This window comes from Lepidothrix coronata, unplaced genomic scaffold, assembly GCF_001604755.1.
Source record: "Lepidothrix coronata isolate B3197 unplaced genomic scaffold, Lepidothrix_coronata-1.0 Scaffold30, whole genome shotgun sequence".
Classification (NCBI taxonomy): domain Eukaryota; kingdom Metazoa; phylum Chordata; class Aves; order Passeriformes; family Pipridae; genus Lepidothrix; species Lepidothrix coronata.
Window position 1 is genome coordinate 3,612,346 of NW_016690210.1, and position 12,411 is coordinate 3,624,756.

The 12,411-nt window shown below is 38.2% G+C and overlaps 1 protein-coding gene across 18 annotated transcripts in view; it reads right to left on the reverse strand.

The window, feature by feature from the left end:
• The window catches only part of KDM6A (lysine demethylase 6A), a 151,727-nt gene that overhangs the window by 65,152 nt on the left and 74,164 nt on the right, over positions 1–12,411 (reverse strand). For all 18 annotated transcript variants that reach the window (XR_001874084.1, XR_001874090.1, XR_001874087.1 and 15 more), the window contains exons 5-6: positions 11,429–11,487; positions 3,127–3,247 (exon numbers count right to left, since the gene is read on the reverse strand). Coding sequence is in view for 10 of the 18 variants with exons in the window: in XM_017810901.1 (XP_017666390.1) it covers positions 3,127–3,247; positions 11,429–11,487 (180 nt within the window). In the remaining 8 variants the exon portion in view is untranslated. The remainder of the gene's footprint in view (positions 1–3,126; positions 3,248–11,428; positions 11,488–12,411) is intronic.

Here is a 12,411-nt window from a genome sequence, read left to right on the forward strand (position 1 = left end):
CGCTGCCCCAACTGTCAGGTTACACAAGGGCTGTTTTCTTTTCAACCAGAAGGGACACCGTTTTTTTTCCTTACTGTAAGCCCAAAGGCCAAGTAATTTTCAACAGCACCGGTGTTCTTGCCAGAGTTTATGGCAATGGGATAATGGAGCAGTCAAGGGTTCTCACAGTAGTTTGCAAGTCTTAACTGCAGCAATGTTAAAAACATGCAAAAGCAGTAATTGATTTTGAAAAAACACTGGGAGTTGATTTTATGCTTGTTAAACAGCACTCTAGCAATTATCTTGATCATCAACATCTTAAAATAGTAAAAATTAATTTTGTGCTTAAATTGCTTACATAAAATACAGATGATTTATGTTAATGCTCTAAAATTGAGAAAAACACGGAATATATGACCTTCAGACTCCCATCTTCTCCTTTTGCCTGAAGACTCTTACTGACAATGACTCTTACTGACAATGACTCATTTGTTGGCAATGGTTTATTCTTAGCAATTACAGACTTAACATGAATGTTTAAATACCATCAAAAACATTATGATATTTCAAAGTACATTAATGCAACGTTGGTACAATCTGTGAAATCCAGAGCAATCACAAGTGAATACCAGATGAAAAGTTGCTTCCACTTTCTGCCTCAGTGTAAACGGGGAGCTCAAAGTGGGCAAAGAGCCCCAGGAAAGGGTCTGTGCTCAAGGCCAGTTACTGCCAGGCTGGACCCTAAACCCCATAAACTGTCCTCTAAAATCCTGGATCCTTTTAAAAAGATCCATAAAACAAAAAGAGGCACAACAAGACAAATGTGTCTTTTCATTGCTTTGGGTTACTTATCTTTTGTGAAAAGATGAGATACTCAGTCTCAGAGAACGAGATAGACATAGTGTGAAAACATCCCTTCACACACTTTCATCATGTCCCTTCCTCATTTTGTTCTCCCCACGCTTGTGCATAACCACTGCACCAGCACTTTGCTTCATTCTCTTCACTAAGGAAGCATTTTCTGACTTGCCTCTCACATTCTTGTCACTCAGAGTTCTGGCTCAAGGTGTTTTTTATAAATCTCAGTCAGACTGGCTTTTAAAGAAGATACTGCCCCACTTGCTCTACTCGTAGTCTACTCCTCAACTGACACATTCTGATGTATAAACTGATACGTTTCAATCAGCAACAATCTGTTTTCAAAGCAGATCGGTCTCCAGGCTCTACCTTAAATCCACAGCAGAGCTGAACTGAAAACAGCTGAATCTGTTCGGGACCCAGTGGATTGCTCCACTTGGTCTTTTCTTTCTTGTTCCTCCCCGTTATTCTCTTCTAAGGATTGCAATCTCCACAGCAAAGGAAGCAAACCAGAAACGAAGGTCTGCCCATCCCACTGCCCCAGGGTAAGCTGTTTTGGTTGCTGCCATTTGTTTTTGTGATTTAACCACACGCCACATAAAAGCAATAGCATCATGATGATTTTGCACTAAAAAAGATTATTTTTTTTCTGTTTTCAAAATACTACTTCGGTGTTCTTCCTATTTGTAGCTGGTGCTTTGAAAATTTGAAGTTTGGTATGCTCAAAATCCTTGTAATAAGGGACTGATTTATTTTGCAAAGTTGTGAACGTCAAACACAGTAAATTATTTAGATTGAATTATCATAGAATCTATTTAAATACTTGATTCACTGATAGAATTGCAAATTTTATGGCACAGCAGGAAAAGGTTATCTATTCCTTGATCAATTTCTATCAAAAATTAAAATGTAGAAGTTTCTTCTACTACTTGATTAAAACATGACTACCTTCCTGAAAATTTAATCTCGTTTTGTCCCAACTTCTTTAAAAATAAAACCAAAAAGTACTTCAGCATTTCTCTTATTCCCTATCTATCATGACACACTAAATCTATCCCAAAGTTTAAGGCAGCAGAACCACCCAATCTCTCACATAATCCCTTTCTCAACACAGTGATCTACCTCTACCTCCCTGTGCTCTCTTTCACCGTTCACTGCACATAATCTTTCCTACTCCTGGGCAGAATCATCCTCTCCAATCACAATTTCCAACTCTACCCGTCTCTGCAGGTGAAATCTTGGACTCTGGTTGAAAAAGGAAGCCTGATGAGAGAAACAGTTCCCACTATCACAAATACTGGAAGGAAAAACTGAGAATAGTCCTCTACTCTTTCAAATCTTGGACAATGTGATTCTGACAGCCTTGCAAATATAACTTCCAGAAAAACAAGAAAGGGTGCCACAAGATTCTTGACAACAAAAAATTTAATGCTCTCAGTAGGTTTTGGGAAAGATTACTATGCAGAAATATGTTTATAAATTACACTTAATTACAAAATTCTCAGCCTTGCAGGTTTATTTTCCCAGCACATGCAGCTCTGTTAAAAGAAACTTAATTTCTCTAAGACACACACAGCTAAATTTAGAGGCCAGGAAGGAAAAAAAATGGGCAAATTTGTTAAATGGAGGGAGATAAAGTGACAGATTACAATCGGAGACCAAAATAGAACGTAAGCAGTAAAAAGTCTGAAGGAGCACAGAAGAAACAAAGTGCTGTATTACCACAAATAATATCCAACTAATTAGCCAGAAAATGTTGCCTTAGAAGCTGACTCTCAAACCAGGAAACAAAAGAATGATTAAGTGCTAGAAAAGCAAAAACGATATAAAAATATGAAAACATTATTTTGCATAAAAATTTTCTATTTTCCTAATTTTAAGAGCTTCCAGTTGACAATAGGGCAGATAGGGGAAAAAACAGAAACAAAAAATTAAAAAAAATCAAGTAATCCAAGCTGCTAATTCTTTTACTTTTTCCTTCCACTTTCTGTACATCCTCAGTCTCCCCATGCAGTTCACTTAATCTAACGAGAGCTCCACACTGAGTTTTTGATCTTCTGGAGTATCAGTGCTCTTATGTAATATTGCTGGACTCTTCTGAGTATATGTAGCACCTCACACACCTCAAATCCAATCCTTATTCTGTTCAGAGACACTTCACACTAAAGCACTTCTCTTTCTATATCAGGTGGTGTTTAACTGCTCTATCCTTATGCGTTCCTTGCAGTTTTAAGATGCAACACAACTTTTAAGAAATGTTAATTCAATTTGGAAGGACTCAAAACCTACCTTTAAACTAGACTCATAGTCTGTGTTCACTTTGAACATAAGCCCAAGTCGCAAATGAATTTCCTTGGCTCGACAAAAGCTGGGATCAACATAAAGCGCCTCCTGAAATGCTTTAATTGCCCTGAAAGAAAAACACAGAATAAAAAATTATTTTTTTACTCAAGTATTACTTTATAATCAACGTTATTTGTATGACTAACAGAAAGTGGATCAGAAAGCACTGCTGCAGAAGAACATATCAAAATAATGGTTTACAAGTAACGTTTTTGGTGCATGGCTTTCGATTCTTCAAAGATTGGGTAATTCTGTACTCCAGATATCCTGGTGTATTTGAAAGTCTAATTTTTTCTATTAGTTTAGAGAAAGTAATTTGCTGCATGAAATACAGTATCACATCTGATATTTCAGAAAGGATGACTCACCAATTAGTGCAACTTTAGAACAATAAACACAATACAGAGATCGTTCATGTCACTACCAACAGCCAGGCTGCTTTTGCTTCCAATAGTGCAGCAGCAGAGGAGAAGAGAAGGCCTAGGAGAGATCAGGCACATCTCTCACTGCACCAACCTGCTCCTTTTTCCTCTTTCTCCTCCCTTCCCTAGCACCAGTGCCATGCAGGGACTCAACTAACACCTACTGCTCCATTACTTCTGAGTCACTCAATTACTTCCAGGAAAACACAGATACAAAAGCCTGCCACTTCCTCCCCTCTGTAACTTGCTTTCACATTCCCATGATAGGTGAAAATGCCTCTGATTCTACTTCAAATCCTCTCCCACATGCCCCTGTTAATGATGGCACTGCACCAGACAAAACAAAAATGCCATCTAGCAACTCTATCTTGGAGCAGAAACGACGTGACTCTAAACAGGACTGTGTTGTCTCTCAGGACCACTGCATAAAACTGGGACAGCTGAAATGCAACTAAAAGTTAATAGAATTAAAGTCACAGAGGAACTGAGAAAGAAGCTAAGACTCATTGTTGCCTGAAATCCAATGACAGATTGAAATAAAATACCTTCACATACACCACTGCTCACACAACAATTCTGAAATGAGAACCAGACCCAGTTTAAGGTAGGTTTGAGCCCCCAGGCCAGGGAGCACAGTCCCATCTGCTGTCCCAGGGAAACTCAGAGATCCAGGCAAAGTAGGCAGGTGAGAGGACAGTCTTTGGGGAGAGCTGTTCCCACAGGGACATGGGACAGGAACTGCCTAAAATCACACACTGCTTAGGAACACTGACTTAATCTCTCTCTCCAAGTGCAGTATTATTTATGAGGAAAAAAAGGTAAGCAGCTGCAATGGGAAGCTCAATTAATGTTTTTCATACTTTTTTATTTACAAAACACATAAATGATCATTTTTTAATCCATTAGCAAAAATGCTTCTGCTCTAAAATTCTTACAGGCTTTTTTCTCATTGACGGCAAACCAAAGGTACAGAACTTCCTCTAGACAATGCAACAACTGTTCATACCTAAAGCATTATTTCACTTCTTTAAATAGAAGTTAAGAGCAGATGAGCTTAAAAAAGTATTACATTTCTATTGTGGAACTGAAGCTTCCTTTACTACAACCCTTCAGAGAGACTTTGCTTACCCAGTACCCTACTTTTCTGCCTACACAAGGAAAATGAGCAAGTGAAGAGCTAAAGGGACAAACCTGTACCAGGCTCAGCAGTCTCTCACATCTCATCTAAACCTCCCTGGAATCATATGGGTGGTGGTGAATCACACACCTCAGAATGTACACTGATTTCAAAACAAACAAGGATCCATGTCTCATAACAGTACATTCATCATCATCATCATCATCATCACCTACAAGAACCCTGCTCAAACTGGAAGGCCAAAGACTGATCACTAAACACCAGCACAGATCTTAAGCCAGGCTTTTTTTCTGCCAAAGGAAAGATTCTGTGATTATATATTTGCATTTCTTGTCTTAACTCTAATCTGGTACTCGGTATGTTAGCCACTGGTATTTAAAATCCATTATTTTTATCTTGTTCAAAGACAGCATCCTAAGTTCTAAAAAAAGAAGAAAACCACTGTCTTATCAAAGTCACAACAAAAATCAGGAATAAAGACATTGCAGTTCTGTAACAGAGATTGTGACCACGCTCATAGACATTTTGGGAACTTTGCATTCTTCCTTTTAGCCATCTTCCTGGGTCAGAAAAATAGTATTTCTGTATTTCTCCTATGTCATGTCTCAGTTGCAAAAACCACAGAAAGGTGGACTTCTAAAAAAGCTTAAGATAATCTGTAAGAGACAAAAATATTCCTGGAGTCTCTTGCTTACAGAACAGGAAATATTATTCATTGCCACAGTTGAGCAATAGAGTTAAACAAAGCCACAAAAATAATAAAAGATTTTCAAGGACAGTTTTGAAATTTAGTTTGAATGTATGTTTCATTCAAAAAAACCCCAAGAATGTTGCCTACCCCAGTCTTACAGAGGAGCACAGCACTTAAAAACCAGTAAATTGTAATCAGTGGACAACATAAAAAGGATGTGTCATATGCAGCACAGAACCTGCTGGTTCACACCCCTCCAAGGTCTGTGTAAGGTTTATCTCTGTGCAGACTAAACTAACTAAAAATCAGGTTTTAGTCTCTACTAAACTCTAGTGTTAATTCCATCTTGATTTTACAATTTGTAGTTTTTCCAGGATGAAAAGCATGAATAATAACAAATAGAAATTACTTCCGCTACTTCTGTAAAAAGGGGCATCCTCAAAATTTCACCAAGGAAGTGATCTGAAAGAGCATTTTCAATAATTTTTACCAGTAGTAGGGGCTCATGTCTAATTTGGTAACTATATCCTCATTTCAAATAGTCAGTAGAATTTTTTAATGGGATAAAATACTCAAGCTGTGAAAAGACATTTACTCATTAACTCTTACAGACAGACAAGCAGTTTTACATCATATCTGAATTAATATTGATGTAATTTCACCTACAGGAAACACTTAAAATAGGAACATGCTCACGAATATAGGACACATCAAGAACATCAACTACAGTAAAAACCTCTGTTTTATTCTGGGATTGCCTGGTTTCCACTGCCATGCCCAGAGCTCCAGACTTGGTCCCTCACCACATCAACAGCAGAACATCTGCAGCATCACTGACACCCATTTCAGTTTAGAGTGGTCAGTAACACCCAACACAGACACACTGGGGCTTGGTACAGGTTGGCACAAGAAGGACGTGGAAAGTAGGAGCAAGTGTTGTGGTAGTAAAGGGAAACAGGAGAGAACATGGCCCAGTGTTGGAAGCTTCAGTCCTTCCCAGCCCATCTGTTTGACGGGTTGAGTGGGGCCTTCCAGATACAGCTGGAGTCACTTCTTTGTTTTCTCGGAAACATCACTAATCCCATTTCTGTTCTCTGTCCAAGCTTACATCCAGAAAGATACGGGTCTAGAGGATCCAAGGCATCCAAGTTACCCAGATGTTTTCCCTCAAAGCTCTTTTATGGTTTGAACTAAACCAGAGGAGCAGATACAACCAAACAGCTGCGTGATCTGTCACATACAAAGCAGAACTTGGCTTCAGAGTCCTCCTTCAGGGATGATGGCACAGAGCCTTCCTCAAGTAGGTTGAGTGTCTCCACCACTAAGTAACTGCCCTTCATGCAGAGACAGAACTTTTAATTTTACTCCTTAAGCAGACTAAACAAACAGGAGTCCACAGGAGAAATTACTGAACGAAGGGCCGGGTGCCCTCGTACTGCAGAAATAAATGAGAGTCGTCTAAATTCAGCAAGAGACAACTCTCCTTTTGTTCCCTGATGACACTGCCAACTGGGCGGTAAGAAACAACGTTGGCTGAGTCTATGAGAATTGATTAAAATCAAATAAGGATTTTTCTCCAAGCATGAGAGCATTTCTACCAATAGGCAGGAAAGGTCATCTAGCACTCAGCAAAATGGGACAACAGGACTGGAAAACAGGCACTATGAGGGATGAAAAGCACCTCTGGACCTTCATTTTACACAGCACTGCTACAGCAATTTAGGAAAAATAAAAATGACATGAATCTTCATCTCTAAATCAAGACTTCCAGAATCAATACTGCAGCTATCTTCCCACCCACTAATCTATACAACAATGCTTACCATTATGAAAGTGAAGAAACCAGATGAATAATAATTAATAGATGATTATATTAAACATTTAGTGAACTCTCATAAGACTTTTATTGGATGGCTATGCTTGAATAGACTGTGAATAAAATCAGCTTTGTACTAAGCAAAAGAATGTAATAAAAGAGCAACAATTTAACTATTCAAAAGTTAACACTTTTGTACATTTCAAACAAAACCCACGAAAATCAGAATGAGCCTACAAAATAAAAGAACCTAACATTATTCTAATATGCCTCTTGATGCAGCTGGAGTGAAACTTTCTTTTTCTTATTCTTATCGTCTTTCAATTTTCTGACCTCCTATTCTAAGCCTCATGTCATTTAATGAAAGTGATGTGAGCTGATTGAGTAATTCCTATTTGAAACTCATAATCATAGTTTGAACGTACACAAAATGTACACACACAGCACTACTCAGGCACTGCAGTTTATGAAATACTTTTACAGTCTTTAGCTACAACTCCTCTGTCCACAGGGCTGCAACAGCTGAATGGTGAAATATTTTGAGCAGCAAAGTCTTAGAACAGCAGCTGAGAGTAGGCTTTTTTTCCTATCATTAGCAGAGTTTTCATCAATCCAATAAGTGGTTTGCTGTACAATCACAGAAAGACAACAAAAAGAAAGTTAACTTGATGTCAAGATCCAATTTTGAATCTGAGTTGGAGAGTCAGAAGCAGACATGGTGGTCCCAGATATCGTGATATCCAGACACTGAATGATGATGACAGTGCTTCTGCTTTGGCAAGGATCACTGCAGATGGGTCAAGAAGTTCCACTCAGAGATGACCAATTTTCCTCAGGCAGTCTCCATCTTCAGCCATGATGGAGGTGAAAAAAAGGGTCTGGATCATCTCTTGCATCTTTAGCTTTTTTCAAGGTCAATGCTGAAGGAGTGAGTTTTACACAATACCCAATTTTTACAGCTGATAAGGAAACCCTGGACTGAGATGAGGAGCCTCAGGGCAATGAGCCTAAAATGGGGCAGTAATGGTGACTGATCTCAGCTTCCTGCAAGGTGTTTCTAAGGAATCCTGTGTCTTTCTCACACACATTGTCCAGCAATTTGCAAGGTGACAGTCACTGAAAACACTGCAGGCTGGCCTTGGAGCACCACAGTTGGCACACTGGGATCCAGAGGCTGTTAAATCCATTCCAGGACACAACAGCAGAGCTTGGACTCCATCCTTCCATCTTGATGGAAGCCAGTGTAAACCAGCAGATGACAGACCAGTCAGACTCAGAATCCTCACTGAAGTAAAGAAAAAATTTGGCATCCAAGCCACTACACTTGGATGCAGGTATTGCACAGGAATGAAAGGTAGCCTTGGATTAACTACTGAAATTCTTTTATGTTCAATCAAAAAGACAACTACAGAGGACATGAAATTATTCAAGTGATGTGAATATCTCAGCTAACCCTATTCTACCTGTTGTCTAACAACAGTGAAAATCAGAGAACCACTTTACTGACTGCTTGATGGTAAATGGTGCAAAAGAAGGGAGTATCAAAATTTGAGACCCCTAAGACCTATTTTACTATACTCAATTCAATTTATGGAGCTATTCCCTTATGGCAAATCTTACTGTTATAATTGCATGGAATAGCTTTCTGTTGCAATGTTTGTATATATGCTGAGAACATTCAGTACTTGCACAAACAGTCGAACAAAATGACCAACATAAAATGCTGTATCAGCTAGGATCTGTACTTAAGATAATGCTGTAAAGCTGCATTAGGATATAAATGAGTGTACAATATTGAATTACAGTGAATTGCATATGCGTCTTGGATCCAATCCAACACTTCATTTTATGAAAGCTGGAAAACTTAAGAAATAATGTCAAAAAATATGAACAAGAATTCTAAAGTTGACCTTATTCCCACTTGCTTTTTTATTATCCCTGTTTACATGAGACGTGAAAAAACCTCAAGCACTTCCTCACACCTTCCTTTTAGGAGGACTATGTACTTGCTTCTCATTAAAATCTCTGAATATCTAAAGTGGTGTCAATAAAAAAAAAAAATGGATGAAGCATGATAGCTTAAACCACCTTAAACACCCTAGAGGTCTCCTCTACCTGCCTGAAACATAAAGATCCGTGTCCTACGAGCATAAATAGATGGAAAAAATGCAACAGAAAATAAGGCAGTTTGACCAGCATTTCACTTTGAAAGAAGGAGGATTCTCCTTGCAAACTGCAAGAGACTTCTGAGGAGAATTAAGGTCTACCAAGAACATGCCCTGTAAATGACTTGCTCTCATCTCCACGTTTATCGTGATTTTGTCACACCTAAACATCCACAACCACACATCCCACTCCGCTCGCCCCAAAGAAAACACAGAAAAAGGGGGAGGAAAAGCACTTGAAGGGGTTAAAAATCAATATTGCACATAAAGGTGTAAGATTTTACCTACATTAGATTTTCTTCCTCTAAAAATTCTACCAAATACTTTAATGATACACAATTTTCTTAGTATCACACCATATGTAACTTTGTTGTACAAATGAAATGGCAAATATGATTATTCTACACAACCTTAACATAAGCTTTATGTGCAGTTATGCCAGTTAAGGCACCAGCTTATACTCATGTTCTCAACAACCTCACTTAAAGGCATGGAAGAAAAATCTAAATTAATTCAAAACTCTAATTTATTAATACTTAGGCCTCACAACCACCTGACTTTGCTGCTCCATCCGCTGTAAGGTGCTAAATAGCACAATCTGCTAATGGCAAAAGCCTGTGTTGAACAGGTGGTTATATGAAAGATTAACTACTCTAAATCTAAGTGCTTTGTGTTATTTAATTTTATCTACCACTTTCACGGTGCAAGTTGTAACAAGATCCACCTCGTAAGACCTTGTGCACGGAATACTTCTGAATGCTAAATGCTGAAGACAACACTGCATAAGAAACAGAACAATCTGGAACTTGGTGAAATTCAACCAAGGCTGATCCCAGTCTTAAACAGTGGATTCTCAGGTTTTCTGCAAACTTTTCTGTTCTTCTCTTGTTAATTAGAATGCAATAGAATTGCATGTCACATACAATACACGGCATTCATTTCACCGCTATCAACAAAGAAAGCAGTAAACTGCAAGATTAAAAAAAAAAAAATCCATGTTTCGAGCTCGTGACTTAACCAACCTATTTTAATTTGAGAAATAAAAGTTTATGTGCATTTTCCTGAGGAAAGCGAAAATCTTTTCTCTTACAGATACATAAAACCAATTTACTGAGGGGTGGAGGGAGAAATCCCACCTCACTGCTCCAACCCGTCAGTCGGTGGTCACTGAGTGTCTCTGTAACTGCAGTCATGCTCAGCTCAGTAAGACAATGAACCTTTCCAGTAATCAATCAAGTAGTAAAGTCACACTTACTGTACTAACAGTTTCCACACTGAGTGTAACAAAGCACTGATATCAACACTACACCCTTCTGACATTTTTGCAGTGACACTGACTTCACTCCCTGCAGGAATAAACCCCAATAAAGTCTGAGGACCTTTCAGTAGAACTCCAGTGACCGAGTCCATTCTGTTCGCTCTCCACCACTCTCACCACAGACAAGGTAGAATCAAAAGCCCAACTGAAAACCAACCCTCCCTCCACGCCCAGCAGCCCTGGCTCAGTCCCCAAAGCCAGGACAGAAATTACAACTCTTTAACTCTCAGTTTTTAACATCAGTTTTAAACACTTTGACTCAAGTCTGGGTGTGCTGCTTCTCACATCCAAAACTCTCCCCTGATGTAAAAATTTCTGACTACCAAGTGAAATGAAAACAATCCCATTTTCCCACCTCTTTTCCAAGATGAAAGTTTTTTGTAAACAGGCTTTCCAACATGCACAGGCTACAGACTGTTGATAACAACAATTCACAAAAGCCTGCTGAGTCATTCTGCTCCATCCCCTTTGCTGAAGCCTGTTACAGGGAGCTAAAATTCTCCTGTCAGTGCTTTCCCTTTTCAAGCAACTGCAGTGGCTGCCCCAAGTCAGGTATGTGACCCAGGACAGTTTCACCTGCAAACATCGTATTTCTAATAAAACCAAAAATAAACTATGGCACGCTCACACTGAACTGAAGGTGAAATACTCACACACCCATGAAACACCACAAAAACTATCAATTTATTCCAACTTACCATTGAAAGGCATTGTAATGGAAGTAGACCAAACCAAGGCCATATAAAAAGGCAGCATTCTGTAAAGGAAAGAAACAGTGTTTAAAACCCAGATTAGACAACCATATGCTCTAAGATTCAGTTTCCAGTATTTTATTCATCCTCTGACATTCTATTTCCATTATAAGATACGTGTATTTAAAATTCACCTTGAACAGGAAGAACCAAAAAGAAGGAATGAAAAGATGAGTAGACATTAAAAAAAGAAGTGATTCTCCATGATCACAGAAAAGGGGATATTTTTGGAGGAAAAGTAATAATAATAATATTCAAGCACTTTTACACCAGAGAAACCGATGTGCTCTGTTCTACTTGTCCAAAAGCAGGGAAGGAAATGATGAAGTGGAAATCTTTGGCAATTTAATATAATAATAATAATAATAATAATAAAAAATTTATTACCAAACACCATTTCATAGTCATAATAATTTATACTTACATAGAAGTAAACAAAGCTACACACTGTAATTTGTGTCTAATGTAGAACATTAATTAAATGAATCTGAGAATATGCTTAAGGAAATGTCACTTTTCTGAATACCAAAAAATACAGACCATCAGCTTCAAACCTATGACAATCATATTTCTTCATCATTAATCAAATTTCTATTTCCTATCTCCCTATTCTGCTGAAGGGAAAAACCAAACCAAAACAACAAAAAACATTCCCCTTCTGGAAACCCATTTTCCCTTCATTTTCTTTTCATAGAAACTGTGATTTACTTCTAAAGTGAAATTACTAATGACTTTTAATGAATGTTTAACTATCCAGTTCTATAAATAATTAATACATATTTCCTAAATTCTGAAAAATAAACAAACTGCTTTTTCTTTTGCAAAGTTAGGCCACAGCACAGTTGTTTTTTATTTAGCAGAGTTAATCCATTATTTACAGGAGACAACATTGCACATGCTGCCTGTGACACATTTTTAGGCTTTTCTTA